We start from the raw sequence: 22,086 nt of genomic DNA, 5'->3' as shown, positions 1-22,086 counted from the left end.
TATTTATTAACATGTTTTGTTTTATTTATTATTATTTTGTCCTCTCTCTGCTAGATTATGTATTGCATTGAACTGCTGCTGCTAAGTTAACAAATTTCACGTCATATGCCAGTGATAATAAGCTTGATTCTGATTATATAATATATAATTGTATAATCCAGGGAGCGGCAAGCGCAAAATCAAATATCGCCGTGATGATTGTACATTCTAGTATCAATTGTTTGGCGACAATGAAGTATAAAGTTCAATGTTTCTGGAAAAGCAGTTCACAGGATTAGAGACTAAGTATTATCAGAAGCATGCAGAATACTTCAGGTATTATTTCTAAATATCAGGGTAGTACAGTGTTTATACAGATTAAGATTTCTTATTCTATTGACTATTAGTGAATTGAAAATATTCCTTGATGTTTTTCTTTTTTTATATTATTTTTTAAAGTTTTATTTTTACAAACAAAAAAAAACAAAAATGCAGCACATCCACAAAAACCACAACCATAACAAAATCAAAGTAAATATTGAGCAGCGTAAGGGAGAAAAATATAAAGGCAAAAGCAAACACACACAGCAGAGGTGCACCGCACCAAAAAACCTCAGTCCTCACCCCGTAAGAAAGTCCAATACAGGGCCCCATATCCTTTCAAAGATGTGCCCTCTGTCCTCATTACATAGTCTCAGTGTCCTTGGTGTTTTTCACCTGTTTGAATTCCATCTTATAAAAAGGACAACAAAAGCAAAGACAATGTCTATAAGAACTGATTCCATTCTAATTATACATTTGAGTAAGAACAAATGTATGGACACGTGGCCAAGTGGTTAAGGCGCTGGACTAGTGACCTGAAGGTTGTGAGTTCGAGCCCCAGCCGAGGCAACGTGTTGTGTCCTTGAGGAAGGCACATTGCTCTGCAATGACACTGGTGCCAAGCTGTATGGGTCCTAATGCCCTTCCCTTGGACAACACTGGTGTCGTGGAGAGGGGAGACTTGCAGCATGGGGAACTGCTGGTCTTCCATACAACCTTGCCCAGGCCTGCGCCCTGGAGAGTGAAGACTTTCCAGGTGCAGATCCATGGTCTTGTCTTGCAAGATGCCTTTATTTAGTTATTTATTATGAGTAAGAACAATAATATTTTTGGCATTTAAAGTTTGATATTAACAATTTTATTATGTGATCATGTTAAAGGCTGTCAGTTCACATGTACATTTGTTTGACTTCTCAATCTGTTGTCACGCTTCTTGTTGGCAAGTTCAACTCGAATGGTACTCCCACTTAAACTTAAGCCTGAGAGTGAAGTTACAACAGCTTCTGCAGTTTTCTCATCCTGATAGTCAAGAAAAGCTCGGTGTTGTGCACCCTGCCAGTTTAGACGTAATGGAACTGCATTGTGGTCTCTCAAAATGTTCTTCAATTCACTGACTCTCATACCTCGAGGTATATTACCCATATACACTGTAGTAACTCTGCCTGGAGGATTAAATTGTCTTTTACTGTCAAATTCTGTTTGTTTTTCACAATCATTGCAATTTCCAGCCATTCCTAATGGGTGTTTTTCCATTAGTGTTGTGGTTGCACCTTTCCTTATCATCTCTTTTGTATAGACGCATCTTTCATCCTTCAGCGTAACATCCTTGCCCTCTTGCTTTTCCTTGAAGTGAAAGCTTTTTAGGATAGGAATTTTTTTCATCATCTCTGAATCCACCTGTCCCCAAGAGAAAAGGTACATGATAAAACTGATGCAACGGTTACGGAATGTTTAATGTGAGCAAAAGCTTGTCTCTGGCGCAGGAGGGTGACAGCTAGTTTTTGGTTAAAAGAACCGCAAGTTCAGTAGCTAAAAACCTATGTCATTATGTTCGGGCTCAGGCCTCAGCACCATAACCTAGGTGACCTGCCAATGCAGCTCAGTGGGAACTGGGCAGTAGATCACCACATGGGGTTGGATAGGATTGGCCATTATCCAATGACTCTGATGGGAGCTAGGCTGTGCCAGTAGCAAGAGAGGGCATTAAACTGCAGCTATGTTTGCATTTGCATGTCCCTCCTTTTTACGTACACAAAAGGTTGTGGGATGCTTCCGGAATGGCCTTCTACAACTATTGAAATAAATGTGCCTAGAATGATTAACACATGATCCAAAACTGGGAAAGAAAAAGATGCAAACAACAGGAATTCTGCAGATGCTGGAAATTCAAGCAACATACATCAAAGTTGCTGGTGAACGCAGCAGGCCAAGCAGCATCTATAGGAAGAGGCGCAGTCGACGTTTCAGGCCGAGACCCTTCGTCAGGACTTTTAAAGAAAAAGATGCATTCAATTTACATCTGTAAATTGCAAATTTCTGTCCACAGCCAGGTAAATCCTTCATTTGCAGACCAATTCCATGTGCACTTGGTGGCCATTTTATTAGGTACACCTGCACATTAATGCAAATATCTAATCAGCCAATCATGTGGTGATAACCCAATGCGTAATAGCATGCAGTCATGGTCAAGAGATTCTGTTGCTGCTTATGGGTCAACCCCAGCAGCAGTCCCAAAATTCCTAGATAATGTTCAAGCTCAAGAATTGAGATTATGTTGTGGTGCTATTAAATCAATCCAGATTTTGGCATTAATTGTGAAGTAACTTTACATCTCCACCAGGTTACAATTAGCATTGGCTTATTGGGTTAACGGAAGAGGATATAAAGCTGGCCATTCAATATTGTCAACATTAATAGACTGTTGGGAGGACTCGAAAGTTTTGGGTGGATGGGAATTGAATGGGCACAAGACTCTTGGGTTGTTTAATGTGGAATACAGACCCAGTGTTCTGTCACTTCTCCATGGTTTTTCCCTTTTCCTTTGGTTGATTTAAGCCTTGAAGAAAAGATCAAGGTGCAGAATGAATGTGTATCGGTGACACAGGAAGTTCAGCAATTTATGCAAGGCAGGTATTATGGCTTCTTATATATCTGTACAGATGGTCCAAAAGATCCTGAGACAGGTTGTTCAGATGTTTCTGTTTACGTTCTAAAGTTGCAGGATATGATTAAGAAAAGATTGTCAGATAAACTATCAGTATTTATGTCTGAGATGGTTGCTATCATTTTAGCCTTGGAATGGGTTGAAGATAAATATCGAGAACATGAGATGAAGAGTCCTTGAAAGTGAGTCCATAGGTTATGGGAACAGTTCAGTAATGGGGCAAGTGAAGTTGAGTGAAGCTATCACCTTTGGTTTGAGAGCCTGATGGTTGAGGGGTAATAAACGTTCCCAAACCTAGTGGTGTGATTCCTGAGGCTCCTGTACTATCTTCCTGATTGCGGCAGTGAGAAGAAAGTGGTAGAGATGGGAGGGTGGTAGGGGTCCCTGATGATGGATGCTGCGTTCCTATGACAGTGTTTTGTCTAGATGTACTCAATGGTGAGAAAGGCTTATCCCATGATGGACTGGACCGTATCCACTACTTTTCGTAGGATTTTCCATTCAAATGTATTGGTGTTTCCATACCAGGCTGTGATGTTGCCAGTCAATATACTCTCCAAAGTTCAAAGTACATTTATTTATCAAAATATTTATGCTAAATACAACCTTGAGATTCATCTCCTTACAGGCAGCCACTAAACAAATAAACTCAGTAGAAACCATTTAAAAAGACCTTTTAATGCCCAATATGCAAAAAAAAACAAATTGTGCAAACAATAAAAGTAAGTTCAGTCTGGCCTGGCTTAAATCGTCGAAACCTCGGGTCATTCCTGTCACTCGGGCTCAGACCCCACTGCCTCAACTCTGTCTCTCCTCGGTTCTGCTGCATCGAAGCACCTGCAATCCACTCCAGCAATGGCCAAACATTGGCTCATTCCCCGCTCTCAGGCCCGAATCCTGCCACCTCAAGTCAGGATTGCAGGGAAGGTTTACAAGGATGTTGCCGGGACTTGAGAATCTCAGTTACAGAGAAAGGTTGAATAGGTTAGGACTTTATTCCCTGGAGCGTAGAAGAATGAGGGGAGATTTGATAGAGGTATATAAAATTATGATGGGTATAGATAGAGTGAATGCAAGCAGGCTTTTTCCACTGAGGCAAGGGGAGAAAAAAACCACAGGACATGGGTTAAGGGTGAAGGGGAAAAGTTTAAATGGAACATGGGGGGGGGGGCTTCTTCACACAGAGAGTGGTGGGAGTGTGGAATGAGCTGCCAGATGAAGTGGTAAATGAGGGCTCACTTTTGACATTTAAGAAAAACTTGGACAGGTACATGGATGAGAGGTGCATGGAGGGATATGGTCCAGGTGCAGGTCAGTGGGACTAGGCAGAAAAATGGTTCGGCATAGCCAAGAAGGGCCAAAAGGCCTGTTTCTGTGCTGTAATGTTCTATGGTTCTAAGTCAGCCCATATTGCCACACCACAGCCATCCTTTACCTTCAAGACTTCTGTTCACACCGCAAAAATGCCAAGTCATACAGGTGGGTCAGATGATTAGCTCCAAAGGGGAAGTTACAGGCTATTGATTGCCAGCAAATAGTTGCAGTGCTTCACCCATTCCATCTTAGACTGGAAGTCTACCACGTCAACCACTACACATCTGTAGCAGTTTGTCAAAGTTTTAGATGTCATACTGAATCTTCGCAAACTCCTAAGGAAGTAGAGGCGCTGCCGTGCTTTCTTCGCAATTGCATTAATGTGCTGGGCCCAGGACAGGTCCTCTGAAATAATAACTCCAAGGAACTTAAACTTGTTGACCCTCTCCACCTTCGATTCCTTAATGAGGACTGGCTCATAGACCTCTGGTTTCTTCCTCCTGATGTCAATAATGAGCTCCTTGGTCTTGCTGATATTGAGTAAGAGGTGGTTGTTACGGCACCACTCAGCCTCTTTCCAATTCTTTTCTCCATAACCTTACAAGGAGTAAGGTTATTCCATAGCGATACTTGAATTTATTATTGCACATTGCTGTAATGTTGCACGATTAAAGTTGGGCTGGCATTGTTGTGGGAGCTGGAATACATCTCTAATGAACAAGGGCAGGGAAATGTACATTTTGTGCATTGGAGAAATTCAGGGAAGGCTGGGGTTTGAGTTGCTGAAAGAGGTTATGAAAGTGAGATTCCCTTTTCTCTGGTCCCTCTTAGTGACCAATAACAATAAAGTCAATTTGTAAATGGATAACAAATGTGGAGAAATGCAGAAGGACCAAAGGCAGAAATGGAGAGACAAATAACATCAAATTTGACATACTCTCTCCTAAAGAAAAACAACTGCATAGAAGATAAATAATGTTGCTATACCTTTGACCATATAATTCCTTGAGGTTTGGAACGTTTGCAATCTGTTCTGATCACTTGAGTAGGTGTCAGGATGTAATCTACAATTAGATCATGGTCGTCCATCAACTCTTCTGGGATGTCAAGCAACTAGAAAGACAAATATATAGAAACTGCTTAATAGTCTTCACAATCTTTGACAGAGTATCAACAGAACTTTTCAACAGTTAGCCAATGCTATTCAGTACTAAACGCATTATGTCACTTACTGTGTGGTGCCAAACTTGCTACTGTTGGCATTTGCTCTTTATAGCTGCATCAACAGCACCCCTCTGGCACCTCCTTGGAATCAGGGAACTGCAGTGTGAGACATGCCAAATGGTACCTTTAGCAATGAATGAATTAAAGGAAATGCTTAAGGATCAGATTGCAAAGCAGCCTTATCCTCGTGTAAATATACATGCTGGTGTTTATTTTTTCTAAACTTATTTAGAAATTAAACCCAAGTTTAAATGTTTACACTGCCAATGATTGGCTTCCTGATTGGGGCTGCAGCTTTTGCACTATCTTCCCATGCTAAACCGTGAAGCACGATACTTAATTCTCAGACCCGCAGGGTATTCCCTTCTACTAAAAAGGTATTGCCCTGGGCCACTAGGATGCTCACAGATGCTTTTTATATGTAAACCAGGAGGGAATAAACAAAATAACTCAACTAGAACTTCCCAAGTTTTTATTCCGTCTGAAGTTTAAAATGACCGTGTTGAGTTCTGTCAGCTTTCACTGTACAGCGCACTTCCACCCCCTGGCTAGACGGGATTTACTCATTCATTCTTAGGATGTGGATATTACTGGCAATGCCAGCAGTTATTGCTCACACCTAATTGCCTTTCATAAGGTGGTTTTGGGCCACCTCTTGAAACTGTGAGGTTCTTCTGGTGAAGATACAGTTCCTCATCCACAAAGAAGTTAGAGGATTGAGGAACAATGAAGGAATGGTGATATATCTCCAAGTCAGACTAGTGTGTGATTTACATGGAGGACGGTTTGGGGGGAGAGGCAAGGGGTGGTTGGTGGACGATACCCTGCGGTTGATGGTGTTCCAGCGTACTCTGTTACCACCGCCCTGCTTGCTGACAGAATCACCGGTTCAGCAAATGCTATCAGATTCTTTAACTTGTTCAGCATCAGAGGAATCAACCTCAGCTTTCCTTCCTGCAACTTGACTTCTCCTGACTAGACCAATATGCCCTACTAAAAAAAAATCAGAGTCTGCATTGAAATGTGAAAGATTTACTACGTGCAAAGAGCAGTTCTGAATGTGCATAGTTCTCTGCTTGGCTAAAATCAAGCAAGCAGCAATTACTGTTAAAGGAAGAAGACATACTGATCACACAGACTTTATACAATGCTTGTCTACTTGTTCCCCAATACATTTTTTTATTGGAAACTAAAGAGCCAAAATAAAAATTTCAACTCAAACAGCAGGGGTATCTGGTCTTCCTCATGGGATATTGAATGATCTTGTCAAAACAAGTGAGCAGAAGGACTCACTCTTGACTGAACTGGTTCAATTGTCAACTAATTCAAAATATATGATACCGTGCAAAAGTCTTAGGTATATATATATAGCTAAGGGGCTATACTGTATATTTGTGAATATGAAGCAGAGAGTGAGTTTGCAAATCAGGCGAGAGGAAAGGATGTTGGGAATGCCAAGGGTGAAGCACTGTGGGAGGGGTGTGGGACAGGTGGAAGAGGAGTGCCAGGGTAGGGTTGTGTGGTTGCAGACACACCCTGCCCTGAAACATCAGGCAAGGTCATTTGTTACCAAACAATTGGCCTATAGATCATTACAGAACGTCTCTCTGGCGCTTCCTGCTTCCTCCCCTCTCCCTTCCACTTTTCCGAACCATGATTCCCTCGCCCTGCCTCCTTCCCACTCTCAGCCCACATTAGAGACCCGTATCAGAATCAGGTCTATCATCACTCACATAAGACATGTTTTTTTTTGTAAAAGCAGTACAGTGCAATACATAAAATTACTACAGTACTGACCAAGAGTCTTAGGTAAACTTAGCGGTGTTGGGTTGTTCGAGTAGCCGTTACACTAGCTATGCATATGTGTCTAAGACTTTAGCACAAAACTGTATAATTGGAAATTAATTTTAAGTAATAAGGGACAGCTTGGTAGGTAATTGCAAAGTTATTTGATATAAACTCAGTAACATTCAGAAATGCTTTGCTCAGCCCAAGAACCATAGATTCATAGAGTTATACAGCATGGAAATAGACCCTTCAGCCTAGCTCATCCATGCCAACCAGGCATCTTCTTGAGCTTGTCCCACTTGCCTGCATTTAGCTGGTATCCCTCTTAACCAGGGGTTTCCAACCACGTTTTATGCCATGGATCCCTACCATTAACTGAGAGGTCACTGGACCCTAGGTTGGGAACTCCTGCTCTAAACCTTTCCTCTGTCAAAATGACCATCGTTGTTTGCAGTCTTCTGTTACGTCAACAAATGCAGAAAATGTGATGGCTAGTTGGAATTCTTTTTTAAGAAAGTAACAAAAATATATGAACAGTAGCTCTCGAGTAAACAGATCAAACAAAATGCTGGTGAATTCGGATCTCTGTGACTGCATCAATAGCAGAGAAGTTATTGTGCCCAACTGTTTCCAAATGAGAGAAAGGAGAGAGAAATAGGGAAAAAGTCTGAGTTGCAATACTAGCAGCTTCTTTTTTTTGAGATGGTTCCAAGAGCAGCTTTCATCAGCTATTCCACAAACAAAATTACACAAAAGAACATGAGCTACTAGAGTTGCCTTGGATTTTAAAAAATGGCCTGCTGAACAAGGACAGGATTCTAATATTTTTGATTGGACCAAGGAAAATGCTTTGTCTTTGTGAACTCTGTGAAAGAAGTTTAAGGTTTACATTGTGCTTAAATCCCCCAAGGGCATGATCTCCCAACCTCTGATCCTTCTCTCCATTCAGCCTTTCTTCTTCTCTACTCTCTTGCACTCACTCCCTTCTTTTCCCATTTCTCACTTCCTTTCCTTCCACTTGTTCACTCTCACTTTCCTGTCCTAACCTTTCTCATGTCCTCTGCTTTCATCAGCAAGTTCCACATCGGGGTAGCGTTCCTGTGCAGCGGCATTGTGGTTTCAGGAATCCGGGTTCATTCCGGACATCCGGTCTTGTTTATCTGAAGTTTCAAATGCCCCCTGTGACCAGAGGGATGTCTCTGTATGTTCCCGTTCCCTCCAATATCTCAGCGCTGGTTGAAAACTTAATTCATTACTATAAAGTTACTCCTCGTGTAAGCAGACAGTAGGAGAATCACAGTAGGGATTATGGAACTGCAAAATACAGGAGTAACAGTAGGCCATCTGACCCTGCTCCACTACTCAACACAATCATGGCCAACTGTGATTTCAAATCCTAGACTCCCCCGTTAGTCAACAGTAACATCCTACTTGCATTCGATCTGTTCAGTTTGATTTTTTGTTGTTGTTTCTATGAGATTCCCTTTCATTCCTATTTCCTTTCAAAAGATGGATCTGTCATTCCAGGAATCGGACTAATGAATCTTTGCTGCACTCCCTCCAGTGCAAGATCACCTTTCCTCAGATATGAAAACAACACTGCGCACAATGATCAAAGATGTGGCCTCACCATGGCCCTATATATTTCCAGAACAAAATTTCTTCTCCTGTAATCAACTCTTCTGATCAGGAAGGCCAATATATCATCTACCTGAATCACACTAGTTTGCTCACTTTTTGTACTATTTATTTTTTATATATTCTTATTATAATTAAAAGTAATTTCTATGTGTTGTATTGTACTGCTACCACAAAACAACAAATTTTACAACATGTCAGTGACAATAAACCTGATTCTGACCTTCAAGCTTAGCTTTGGCAACTAATGCACAAGGACACTACCCCTCTCCCATTCAATTGTCATTCAGAAATTAATCTGCCTTGCTGTTTCTGCCAAAAAATTATCCCCCTTATACTCCATCTACCGTGCATTTATTAATTCCATTCAACTCATACTGAGGGTTCACTGCATCCTCTTCACATTTCATGTTTCCATTCAGCTTAGCTATCTGCAAATATTGTTTTCACCTAAATCAAGATGCAAGACAATGAAGGTCATGGGGTCGGTTCATTGCTATTTAGTTATAACTATTAAATTGTCTATTGGTTCGTCAACGTTGTTATAGCCAGGGGTGGTAATGGGGACAAGCTCACACCACCTATTAAAATATTCCAATGGCGTGTGCACCAAATAGCCTCTGACAACCAAGTCCAGCTCGTGCTCTTCACATGTGGCTGTGCTACTAAGGAAGGCAGAACCACTTCTACTGACAGGAGAAAGGGCAAAGGCAGATTATTGGTGCCTTAAAACTAGTCGCTTCAGGCAAGTGGGCTCGTCAGCTGTGGCTAGCAGTTCACCTAGGAGAAGGAAGCTCTGATCTCAAACCTTCACTGCCTTGCGGCTACACCCACTCATGAGGAGGGTTTCTGGAATAAACTCAGAGGGCAAAATCCGGAGCTGGAGTCCCTAAGGCTGTCCTATGTCGAGTTCAATGCAGACTGGCAACCCCTGCGACACTTCTGGTACCAAACTGTATCGGTCTCTGCCGTTCCTTTGGGTTCATCAGATACGTGGAGGGGAAAGCTTGCTACATGGACAACAGTTTGTTCTCCATATTATACTGCCCTGGCTTGCATATCTACAGCTAGGATACAATATCCGTGGTCAACTCTAACCCATGGAAGCAAATCTTTCTTCAAAGCATTCTTTCAGAAAAAGAGAAGATCTGCAAGTAATGTTAAAACTTCCTGAATCTTTTAAATATAGAACTTATTAAAATATTAAAAACATTGTATCTGTAAATTGAAAGTTTTGTTATGCTGAGCAAAAAAAAATCCATCTTCAAAAATGCATTCAAGCAAAAATATCCAAGCACTAGATATTTTGCAGATGCAGGAATAATTCCTCTTCATAGATTCTACCTGACCTCCAGCGTCTTCTGTGTGTTACAAAAAATTTTAAATTATACTTAATGAACTGTTATAGTTTCTCTCCACCCCTTCCAAAAAAAAAATGAAAAGCTCCAGGTCTAACCAGGCTGAGGATATTCACACATTTCCTGCTTGCAACAACTTTACACTCCCACAGGGGTGGTTAAATAGTGATGATCCACTGACTGCAACCTTAATAATATGCTTACAAGAAAAGTCTACAGATGCTGGAAATCCAAAGCAACACACACAAAATGCTAGAGGAACTCAGCAGGTCAGGCAGCAACCATAAAAATGAATAAACAGTCAATGTTTCGGGCCGACACCGTTCTTTGGGACTGGAAAGGAAGGTGGAAGACTCCAGAATGAAAAGGAATGGGGATGGGAAGGAGGATAGCTGGAAGGTGATAGGTGAAGACAGGTGAGCAGGAAAGGTAAAGGGCTGGAGGGAAAGGAATTTGATAGGAGAAAGGGAAAAGAGAGAGGACCCAGGGAGACATGATAGGGAGCTGAGAAGAGGTAGAGGTCAGAGTGGGCAACCGAAGAACAGGGAACTGGGAGGGAATTTTTTTTAAACCAGGAGAAATCAATATTCATGCCATTAGGTTGGAGGCTATCCCAGACAGAATATAAGGTGTTGATTGACATGACAAAACAAGAATGGGAATCAAAACTAAAATGGTTGGCCACCAGGACGTTCCGCTTTTGGCGGGTGGAGTACAGGTGCTTGACAAAGTGATCCCCCAATTTATGACGGGTCTCAACAATGCATTGGGAGCACTGGACACAATAATACCATGCCCAATGTTTACAATTGCAGATAAATAGATATATTCCCAACCAAAACCTGGCCTAATGTTTTGAATGTCCTTTGGTACATGATCAATCTTTTAATCATTTATTGAAATGAATAAACAAGGGATCAAATCTTAAGTAATCATCATACTGTAATTCATAAATTCTAACTGGTGCCAAACATCACCATTAACACAGCCGTGTAATTGGTTATAATTGATGAGCAGAATTGTCCAAGAATTATATTAATGTGCAGACACAAACTAAGAAATATTGATCACTAATTTTCAATTGAATGTTTACCCACTTTGAGTAGGCAATCAATACAAGACCACGAAGACAGCAATGATGGATGGATATATACAGAAAATACCATGAAGAACTATTCTTTTACCCCAGAGAATTTGACCGTACAACTTAACTTATGGTAGTGTTTTAAATGATCTGAACTAATTTGGCACTAAAAGCAAATGAATCTGCCATCGGCTTGTAATTGAGGAGAAAGAAGTCAGCAGAAGGGTCAATGTCCTCTTGAAAGTACTTAGTAGTGGCCTTTCAGTGTTCTTGTTGCATATTTTTACTGTTAAATAATGCTTATTAAATATACTTCAGGAAGACGATCAATGAATAAGAAGCAATAAACAGACTTGCGCTTCGAGAGTTTCAAGAATCAGTTGCCATAGTTTCACATGTTGACTTTATTGTTATTCAGGGATTGCAGTTCAGAATCTTGGGTGGGAACAACTTGTACAAAGACCATGGAAGGGGCAGCCATTATCTTGTTGCATTTGCACCATACGAGTGTCTGGAAAAAATGCCTTTAGATGGCTAGATATGATTCTACTGCTATTACAACAAAGCTTTGCAGTAGTTATTTAAAATCTCATGATTTAGAGGTTCAAATAGAGGATGATGGGGAGCCACCCATGAATGCTGGGTAATTTCCTCTGACATTCAACACTGCAAGTCAAGAGTATTTGAATGACAAAACTTCAGAAGAATAATCATATTTGGATTACAGTACAGTGAAACAGTTGAAACCCCATTTTAAAGATATGCCTACTGTTCTCATTTGTACATGACAGTTTGGTTTTATTCTTCTATCAGATGAGATGTTAAGCCATTTGACAAAGATCCCAGACTACTATTAATCTGTGAAGCAGTGTCACTTGAAATAACTTTTTTTTAAACCAAGTACAACACTTTTGCACACGACAACAACAACACTTCATTTACAACTCAATCATCTGAGTCGTGCATATTTGGAGATCAGAGCTGGAAACTTCATGCACTGCAACGTCAAACCAACTTCAAAATATAAGCCCAATGCACATCCAACTCCTTCCCGGATCCTGGTACAGTAGTGCCATTGGCACAGCCATCATGTCTCTCTTGTTCCACGATATTAAAAAAATGCCTTGGAACATTCAATCTTTTATGTACGTTCACAGAATCTTCATATATGATCTCATCTGAAGAGAAACCATTCCTATAACTTGTCTTTCCACGCTTTGCTAATCAGAAAATCAGTTCTGCTTTTTTATATCGGCATCCGTTAGTCTCATGAGATCATGGATTTGCACCTTGGAAGGTTTCCAGGGCGCAAGCCTGGGCAAGGTTGTATGGAAGACCAGCAGTTGCCCATGCTGCAAGTCTCCCCTCTCCACGACACCGACGTTGTCCAAGGGAAGGACATTAGGACCCATGCAGCTTGGTACTGGTGTCGTCGCAGAGCAATGTGTGGTAAAGTGCCTTGCACAAGGGAACACACACTGTCTCAGCCAAGGCTCGAACTAGCAACCTTCGAATCACAAAATGAATGCCTTAACCACTTGGCCATGTGCCAACAGTTCTGCTTACACATTCATAATCTATAGTATTTCTAAAGAATGCAGTAATTAACATGGCTAACAATCTGTTGGAGGAACTCAGCAGGTTGAACAGCTTCTATAGGAACAGTCAATGTTTCAGGTCAACACCTGCCTCAGGACTGAGAGTGGAGAGGAGAGATGGCCGAAGTAGGGGAAGTGGGGTGTGGTAAAACAGAAGCTGAAGATGACTGGTGGACTGAGGACAGTGTATGACGATAGGCAGGTGGGGAGTGGGAGTGGAGTTGGGAAGCTTTGGCAGGTGAATGATAGATGGAGGCAGACAAAGAGAGGTGTAGATTTCAGCATCTGCAGTTCAGACTTACAGTGGATTGAAAAGCTTGAGTATAAAGACATTAAGAAAAAGGATGCGCTGGAGCTTTTGGAAAGCATCAAGTTGGATAAGTCTCCAGAACCGGATGAAATGTACCCTAGGCTACTGTGGGAGGGGAAGGAGGAGATTACTGAGATTCCGGCAATGATCCTTATATCATCAATGGGGACGGGAGAGGTTCCAGAGGATTGGAGGGTTGCAGATGTTGTTCCCTTATTCAAGAAAGGGAGTAGTGATAGCCCAGGAAATTATAGACTAGTGAGTTTTACTTCAATGGTTGATAAGTTGATGGAAAAGATCCTGAGAGGCAGGATTTATGAACATGTGGAGGCATAATATGATTAGGAATAGTCAGCATGGCTTTGTCAAAGGCAGATCCTGTTTTATGAGCCTGATTGAATTTTTTGAGGATGTGACTAAGCACATTAATGAAGGTAGAGCCGTAGATATAATGTATATGGATTTCAGCAAGGCACTTCATAAGGTAACCTATGCAAGGCTTATTGAGAAAGTAACGAGGCATGGGCTCCAACAGGACCTTGCTTTGTGGATCCAGAATTGGCTGACAGAAGGCAAAGGGTGATTGTAGACGGGTCATATTCAGCATGGAGGTCGGTGAACCAGTGGTGTGCGTCAGGGATCTGTTCTGGGACCCCTACTCTTTGTGATTTTTATAAATGACCTGGATGAGGAAGTGGAAGTGGTTAGTAAATTTGCTGATGACACAAAGGTTGGGGCTGTTGTGGATAGTGCGGAGGGTTGTCAGAGGTTACAGCGGGACATTGATAGGATGCAAAACTGGGCTGAGAAGTGACAGATGGAGTTCAACCCAGATAAGTGTGAGGCGGTTCATTTTGGTAGGTCAAATACGATGGCAGAATATAGTATTAATAGTAAGACTCCTGGCAGTGTGGAGGATCAGAGGGATCTTGGGGTCTGAGTCCATAGGATACTCACAGCTGCTGCGCAGGTTGACTCTGTAGTTAACCGTGGGATTGAGCTTAAGGGCCGAGAGGTAATGTTGCAGCTATATAGGACCCTGGTCATACCCCACTTGGAGTACTGTGCTCAGTTCTGGTCACCTACTACAGGAAGGATGTGGAAACTATAGAAAGGGTGCAGAGGAGATTTACAAGGAGGTTTCCTGGATTGGGGAGCATGCCTTATGAGAATAGGTTGAGTGAACTCAGCCTTCTCTCCTTGAAACGGCAGAGGATGAGAGGTGACCTGATAGAGGTGTATAAGGTGATGAGAGGCATAGTCAGAGGCTTTCTCCCCAGGGCTAAAATGAGAGGGCACGGTTTTAAGGTGCTTGGATGTAGGTACAGGAGAGATGTCAAAGGTAAGTTGTTTTTTTTAAACGCAGAGTGGTGAGTGTGTGGAATGGGGTGCCAGCGATGGTGGTGGAGGCGGATACGATAGGGTCTTTTAAGAGACTCCTGGATAGGTACATGGAGCTTAGAAAAATAGAAGGCTATGGGTAACCCTAGGAAATTTCTAAAGTAAGTACATGTTCGGCATATTACTGTGGGCCGAAGGGCCTGTATTGTGCTGTAGGTTTTCTATGTTTCTTGTGTCTCCAATTAACATGGCTACTTTAGTGTTGCTTGACTTTTCAATTAATGTAAACATCTAATTAATGGAAAAACATGTGGCTGTCTTTTCGAGTATCCTCCTGAATATTAAGTCCATCAAAGGGCAGCACAGATTTGTAGGGATTAGTGCAATGCTTTAGGCTCCAGGTGTAAGATCGGAGTTCGATCTGTAGCTGTCTGTAAGATGTTTGTATGTGCTCCTCGTGACTGTGTGAGCTGCCTCCTACGTCCCAGCAAGATGTATGGTGATGGTTCGTAAATTGAGAGTGTTATGTTGGCACTAGAAGCATGATGACACTTGTGGACTGCCCAGCACAATCTTTACTGATTTGATTTGATGCAAACTATGCATTTTGCTGTGGGTTTCAATGTACACGTGACAAGTAAAGCTAATCTTCATTCTGCCCAATCACATAGGACCCTAAAATGGACAAGAGGCTGTGTTTGACAACAGGTACATTTTCTCAAAAGTGTTTGAGGTTGATATTACTGTGAGATAATGCAAGGCCACTCACAGGCTCATTGAGAGACTGTTAAATTAGATCCAATCCTATGCTCTTTTCCGATTCCCACAATTCTATTTCATTTTGCAAGATGAAATTGTTTCTCTTTTTCAAGTGATAAAATCTGATTCCACTTGTGGTTTTTGAATATGGTTCTTCCTTCCACTGGGACACTTTACCATTTGCTCAATTAAAACTCATTAAATTTTAATGCGTCCACCAATTTACCCCTTGCACTCTGTTCCAATGACAATAACCCTAGTTCCGATCACTTGTCCACATAATGCTTCACCATTTTACTCAGCCATTATCATGAATTCATTCTGCATTTATAATACAAGCTATATTTGAATATTCCGTTCTGAACCTTGTGAACAAATCCTGCTATATTAAAATATAGATTTTGAAATGAAAGACATTACTCACATACACTTTAAAAAAAAAATGCCAGAAGTACTCTGAGGGCTGACCAACAACTGAAACAGGCAGGTTAATGTTCCGAGTGTAATATTTCAATAGAACAAAATGTCCCGCTGTCCTTTCGCAGTGTTTGCAAATTTTATTTCAAATTTCACCATTTGCGGTTTTCTTTTTCCTCTGCAGTAGCTCATATTTATTTTTCCAAATTGAAAAGAAAATATTCTATTGATGGCCTCAATCACAACACGGTTTTGAGCACTGTTCATTTGCAAAAGATTCACACTGCAGTCCAAATTGGATTGGGTGCCAACTGATGGAATATTTTGGTGTGACACATTGGGGAAAACTACATTTAAACTGTACAGAAGTAGGGATGGGCTGGATACTTTTTCAAAAGAGTATTGAGGGTCTGGAAAGCATTGCTGGCTCACGTGGTAGTTTCCAACGCTCTTCATGCCTGTAGGAGGAAGCCGGAGGAGAGTTTGGCTGGCCGATGGATTGCATCATGTCGGAGGTGAATGGATTAACAGTTAATGTGCATTTAGTCAATGTGATCTTCTGGACTGGTTTCAATTTCCTTAGGAGGGTTGTGCAAAAAATTTTCCAGATTTCACCCCCTGCCTTTCCCCTTTATTAGTTTTGGTTTTCTTTGTGGTTTCAGCTCTTTCCCAGGAGAATACAGTACATGGCTGTAGGTGTGAACTGGAATGACTGAGGCCAGCGCAATAAACCAGCAGTTAGTTTTTTGCTGTTTTCATACAATCACATATGAGACACTTAAACTTAGTTGCAGAGTATAGGATTGATATTCATGGCTTGGCTTACTTTTTTGCTCCAAAAGCAAAATGCATTTGGCTATATTATTTTATATGACTAAACAAAGCAATTGCTTTATGTTACACTTCATATTTCCTTATAGTTAAATTCAACAAACCTGGCAGTCATGTACGGTGGTAACAACGACTGTATCCTCATCAATGCTTCCCATCGATACCATCATGGAGTACTCCAAGTCAGCAAAGCCCTCTCCTTTTCCAATTCTCCAACCTTGCAAATTGCATATTAAGAGTCAAACAAGTAACCCAGATGAACAATGGTCAGGATGTCAACGTAAAATGGATGCTAAACATGTCAAAGTAAGATGTTCATTTCCAAACCCTGGTTTTACGTGCATCAGCTATTGGCTCCATTAATTTGAGTTCAATCAAATCTTATCGTCTGTGGACTAATTCACATCAACTCCAATTCCTGAAGCAGGGCCGAGCATGAAGGCATGCATGGAGACACAAGGGACTGCAGATGCTGGAATCGGGGACAGCACACAAGAAGATGAAGGAACTCAGCAGGTCAAGTAGCATCTATAGAGAAAAACGGAATTGACGTTACGGGATCCGAAACGCTGACTGTCCATTTCCATCCATAGACGGTATCTGATCCACTGAGTTCCTCTCACATCTTCTGTACTGATAAAGACAAGCATGCCATTTGCCTTCTTCACACAGTCCACATGCATTGTCACTTCCAGGGAGCTATATTCTTGAATACCAAAGTCCCTAGACACCATGGTCCTTGTCCAACAACATCACTTAGTGTTATTCCACTTACTGAATGTGTCTGATCCCAATTTGAGTTTCAAAGTGCATTTGCCGTGCACTTGCTAGGATTACATTTCAGCTGCCAATATTCTGACCAACTTTCTATCTGATTTCTAACTTCTGGTTTAAGATGGCATTGGTGAAACACAACCTTACTGGTAGCAAACAAGTCCACTAACTACTCAATTAATCACACTTTTTCTGGACAATGTTCACTGCGACCAATAGCCCGTAACTTCCCTTTCACCAGCTCGATTCATCCCATACCCGACCTTTCCAGTCCGGCCTGGTGCTGAAATCAGCCAAACATCAGCTTGTTCCTCGCTCTCAGGCCTGGGCCACCCACTTTGATTCAGCCTGTACATGCCACGTCACACCCTTCCTGCTCCTTCTGAGACCTCAGTTCACACAGCAGAAATGCCAGATTGTACAGGCAGTCCAAAAGTTCAGATCTGGAGCAAGCCACTGTTTGGCCATTGCTGGAGCAGAGTTGGAGCCAATTCCAAGCGGCAGATCTAAGATGGAAGATGGAAGAGACAAGCTGGTGGGGCCCAGGCCTGAGAGCAAGAAACAAGCTGATGTTTGACTGATTTTAGCACCAGGCCAGACTGGAAAGGTCAGGTATGGGGTGAATTGAGTTGGCAGAACCCAGGCCTCAGAGACCAATCTTTGGCCGACTTAAGCACCGAGCCAGATTGAAAAGGTCAGGGTGTCAGGATCGTAGGCAAGGGATGGGTCAGTGTACAGCCGGCTGCTCCACGAGGTTTACTAGTTTCTGCGCTGAACTGAGGCTATGGCCTGCAACTCGCAGGCTCCAGGACCGGCTGCAGCAATGACCAGCTTCGTGGCTGTGAACTTTAGTTCTGAATGTTATTTGCTTACTTTTTATTGTTTGCACAATTTGTTCTTTTTTTTGCACATTGGGTGTTTGACTGTCTTTTTTTTTAAATGGGTTCTATTGGGGTTCTTTTTTTGTGGCTGCTTGTAAGGAGACAAATCTATATAATATACAGTACTGTGCAAAAGCCTTACAGTCAAATATATAGCTAGGGTGCCTAAGATTTTTGCACAGTACTGTATATTGGTTAAAATAGGAAGGTGGTTGGGAAACAGAAATAGGAGTACATAGCTTAGTATTAGCTCAGTGGTACACTTAGTAATTGGAAAAACTGGAAAAATAGTACTGTGCAAAGTGTTAGGCACCCTGGCTATATATACTTGCCTGAGACTTTTACACAGTACTGTACATACTTTGATAATAAATGTATTTTTGTGGCGGCTCGCCCACACAGCACTCGTAGTGTATCAGCGCGACTACATTTTCAACTTTGATCTATATCCAGCTTTAGCCTTAGACATCCTTCCAGAACACCCATCAAATTTTGTGCCTTCTCCACACTTACTAATCATTCCTCCTACTTGACGCAGAGGCAATTTACTTGACCAATTCTTGGGATTAAATACAAATTGCTTTATGAGGATATACGTGAGTCTAACTGGACCCGTTCTCTGGCATAACCTCAATGTGTACGATTCTGAAGGGGTCTGACAGGAGAGGTGCTGTATGGATATTTCTATAGTGGAGGGATCTAGAGACGGTGTCTCAGGACAAAAAGTCTATCTAACATTTAAATGAGGTGACTCCTGAGTCATTGGAGTTCTCTAATCCCAGAGGATTGTGGATGATGTGTCATTTAACGTTGGCAGAGGTAGATTTTGGCGAATCACTTATTAGGATCAGGCAAGAAAGTAGAAGAAAGGCCACATCTTACAGGTTGAAAGACCAAGCCTGAGTGGCTAGATAAACTACTCCACAACAATTTTAAGTACTTATATTCATTTTCATAGCTGTACAAACCAACATGAGCACTGTGCATCCCCAGTTCTGGCTGCTTCCACTTCTCCACCAGAGGTGACCATGCTCCCTTTGCTGCCAAGGAGACCAAGCTATGGAAACTGCACCCCAGATCGCTTCAGGACTCTACTTTGCTCTCCTCCTTCAAGACACTTCCTAAAACCAAATTCTTTCACGAAGCTTTTGATCATCCACCCTAATACTTCATATTGTTAAATACTGCTCAGTCAGAACCGTCTGTCTGAAATGTCAGCTCTTTACTCATTTTCAAAGATGCTGCCTGACCTGCTGAGTTCCTCCAGCATTTTGTGTGTGTTGATTTGGATTTCCAGCGTCTGCAAACTTTCTCTTGTTCACTGTTAAATCTTGTCTGGTAATTTCCCAGTGAAGATCTTTAAGGTACTTTGTTTTGTGAATTATGCCCTTTTATACCAGAAGTCCATATTAGTGGTACAGTGCTACTTATCTTGACATTACAAGTGTATATTTCATATTTACATTATAAATGTTACCTTCCTTAGATACAGCCACAGAACCCACCACAACCAGGTCTATGTGAACTTTCGCATCAAGTCTCACAGGTACACTGAAATCCTTCACTCCCTGGAGAGAGTAACAGGAAATATAATATCACACAGTTGAAATAGTCACCAACTAGCCAAATATGAACAGAGAGGTAAAATTTATATAATGTCTTGATTATTATAAAAATCTACAGCGACCAACTACATTTAAAAATACTTAGAAGAAAAAAAACTGCAGAACACAGGAATCTGAAAGGTCAGGCAACATGTCTGTAGAGAGGAAATATCAATGTCTGAAGCTGTAAGCATTGCAGTATATCTGCTGAAAATGCCTTATTAACTATACAGAACACTATGACACCCTGAGGTTATGGAAATTGCTTTATATAAATGCATTTTTTTCCATTAAATAAAATTATTTATTGTAACAACTTCAAAAGGCTCTTGTTACAAAATTACTTTTTGTTCCTTTTTTATATATATATATGTGTGTGTGTGTGTGTGTGTGTGTGTGTGTGTGTGTGTGTGTGTGTGTGTGAGACAGCATTCCAGCCTGTAACATCTTTTTTCTTTCAGATGAAAACGAGGACTGTGGGTGATCATGGTTTTCCACACAGATGTAACCATAGTCAGATCAGTCTTGCCACTGTTGGTGAGGTTGCCAACCATCAATTATAAAGTGGGAAGAAGAATGAGAACACAGAAATTGCTACGAATTGTCAAAAGGCCAGAAAGAAAATGAATAAAAATGATAATAAATAGGTTGCATAACCAGGGGAATATGTTCAAGGATGTTGAGTAAGATGTTAAAAGTTCTAATAGCATTAATTTGTTGGTGGTGTAGCAGTTACTTTAAAACAAAACAAAACCACTGAGAGCCTGAGTGAAGGACTCGATACTGTATGACATGCTTCCAAATTACTGAGTTCTAAGTTGAAAAATGTACAATCAATCCTTTATTACGAAACCAGCAACGATGAACAATCTAATATTGTGATATTAGAAATCAGCATAATCAAAACTAGAAGTCAACAAAAAAAACCCTGGCTACATCCCTATCAACAAATTAGGACAAAGCATGAATACATAACTATACTCATTTGTTTCTATCACACCCCAACCCACATAATAACCCATAATAAACACACACAACACAAAACAGAATACAGACAGACAGAAAATAGATACTGTTCATGGCTCCTACAAGCAGTTCCATTGTCTCTTGGTCAAATTGATCCCTCAATCAACTTAAAAAAAAGTCTTTGTTGATACATTACTGTCAGTGGGATTTGATAGGCACATAATGGGTGTGATTTCTCAGTGTTACAAAAATAGCTTAATCAATAATTATTTTAAAGGGCAATAAAGCATTAATGTTGCCCTGAAATCGTGAATTTATTGTATAAATACAGGTTTTCCATTACATGAAGTAAAATATTTTTTTCTGTTGAGATGATCATTAGGGCTTGAATTTGTATTTTGGTTCAGGGCATTTCCACTCAGTTTTATATAGTATTTAAGAAAAAAAAAGGTAATTTTGATTATAAAAGTCTTCCATCATGAAACCTATCAATTACCTTACATTTCAAGTGCAAGTAACTTGAAATTCATAAAAATAGCAACAGTTACATATTCAAAGTACGTAATTTATTCAAATTTACCGTCACCTATTGAATGACATTCAATGCTGCAGACTACATCTTTCCAAAACCAAAGTGATTGGTTCAAAGGGAAAGTAGCCTACTACGTGCAATTTAAAAGAAAATTCCAGCATTCTTACAACAAAATGGGAAAAAAAAAGAGTCAATTCTCAATGACTGACTTTATTATTGGCATAAAATTTCACTGGTGAAATAAGAAGGGCTACAGGAAAACAAAATATTTTAAGTGATCTACTGTCTTTTAATTATTTAAAACTGAAAAATTCAATACCTAACAATAATACCAATTTATACCAAACTTTCTGTTACTAATTATTTTCCTTTTGCTGATGTGAAGCGATGGAGAAAGAACTGTCAGCAATTTAGCATTCATAGATGATTCTGCAAAAGATGCTGATTCAATAGCCAGTTGCGGTTCAAATTACATTTATTATCAAAGTATGTATGCAGAATACAACCCTGGGATTTGTTTTCCCATAGACAGCCGTAAAACAAAGAAAAAAAATCATGGAACCCTTTCAAAGAAAAACATCAAATCCCCAATGTGCAAAAAAAACAAACGTATAAACATGCGGAAAACGCAGAATATAAAACACCAAACAGAGACATTCTATTTGGTGCACCTGGTAGGTAAGTGTGTGCCCTTGTTAAAAC

General features: G+C 40.8%; 1 protein-coding gene across 3 annotated transcripts in view; it reads right to left on the bottom strand.

Annotated features, from left to right (window-relative positions):
- Positions 1–478: 478 nt before the first annotated feature.
- The window catches only part of mthfsd (methenyltetrahydrofolate synthetase domain containing), a 51,781-nt gene continuing 30,173 nt past the window's right edge, over positions 479–22,086 (bottom strand). For all 3 annotated transcript variants that reach the window (XM_063067184.1, XM_063067183.1, XM_063067186.1), the window contains 4 exons: positions 19,760–19,850; positions 16,732–16,844; positions 5,267–5,392; positions 479–1,698 (listed from right to left, as the gene is read on the bottom strand). In XM_063067184.1, the coding sequence (XP_062923254.1) occupies positions 1,186–1,698; positions 5,267–5,392; positions 16,732–16,844; positions 19,760–19,850 (843 nt within the window). In that variant the 3' untranslated portion in view covers positions 479–1,185. The remainder of the gene's footprint in view (positions 1,699–5,266; positions 5,393–16,731; positions 16,845–19,759; positions 19,851–22,086) is intronic.

Source organism: Mobula hypostoma, chromosome 14, assembly GCF_963921235.1.
Source record: "Mobula hypostoma chromosome 14, sMobHyp1.1, whole genome shotgun sequence".
Classification (NCBI taxonomy): Eukaryota; Metazoa; Chordata; class Chondrichthyes; order Myliobatiformes; family Myliobatidae; genus Mobula; species Mobula hypostoma.
Note: the sequence above shows the minus strand (reverse complement) of the source record. Positions and strands in the feature narration are given on the sequence as shown.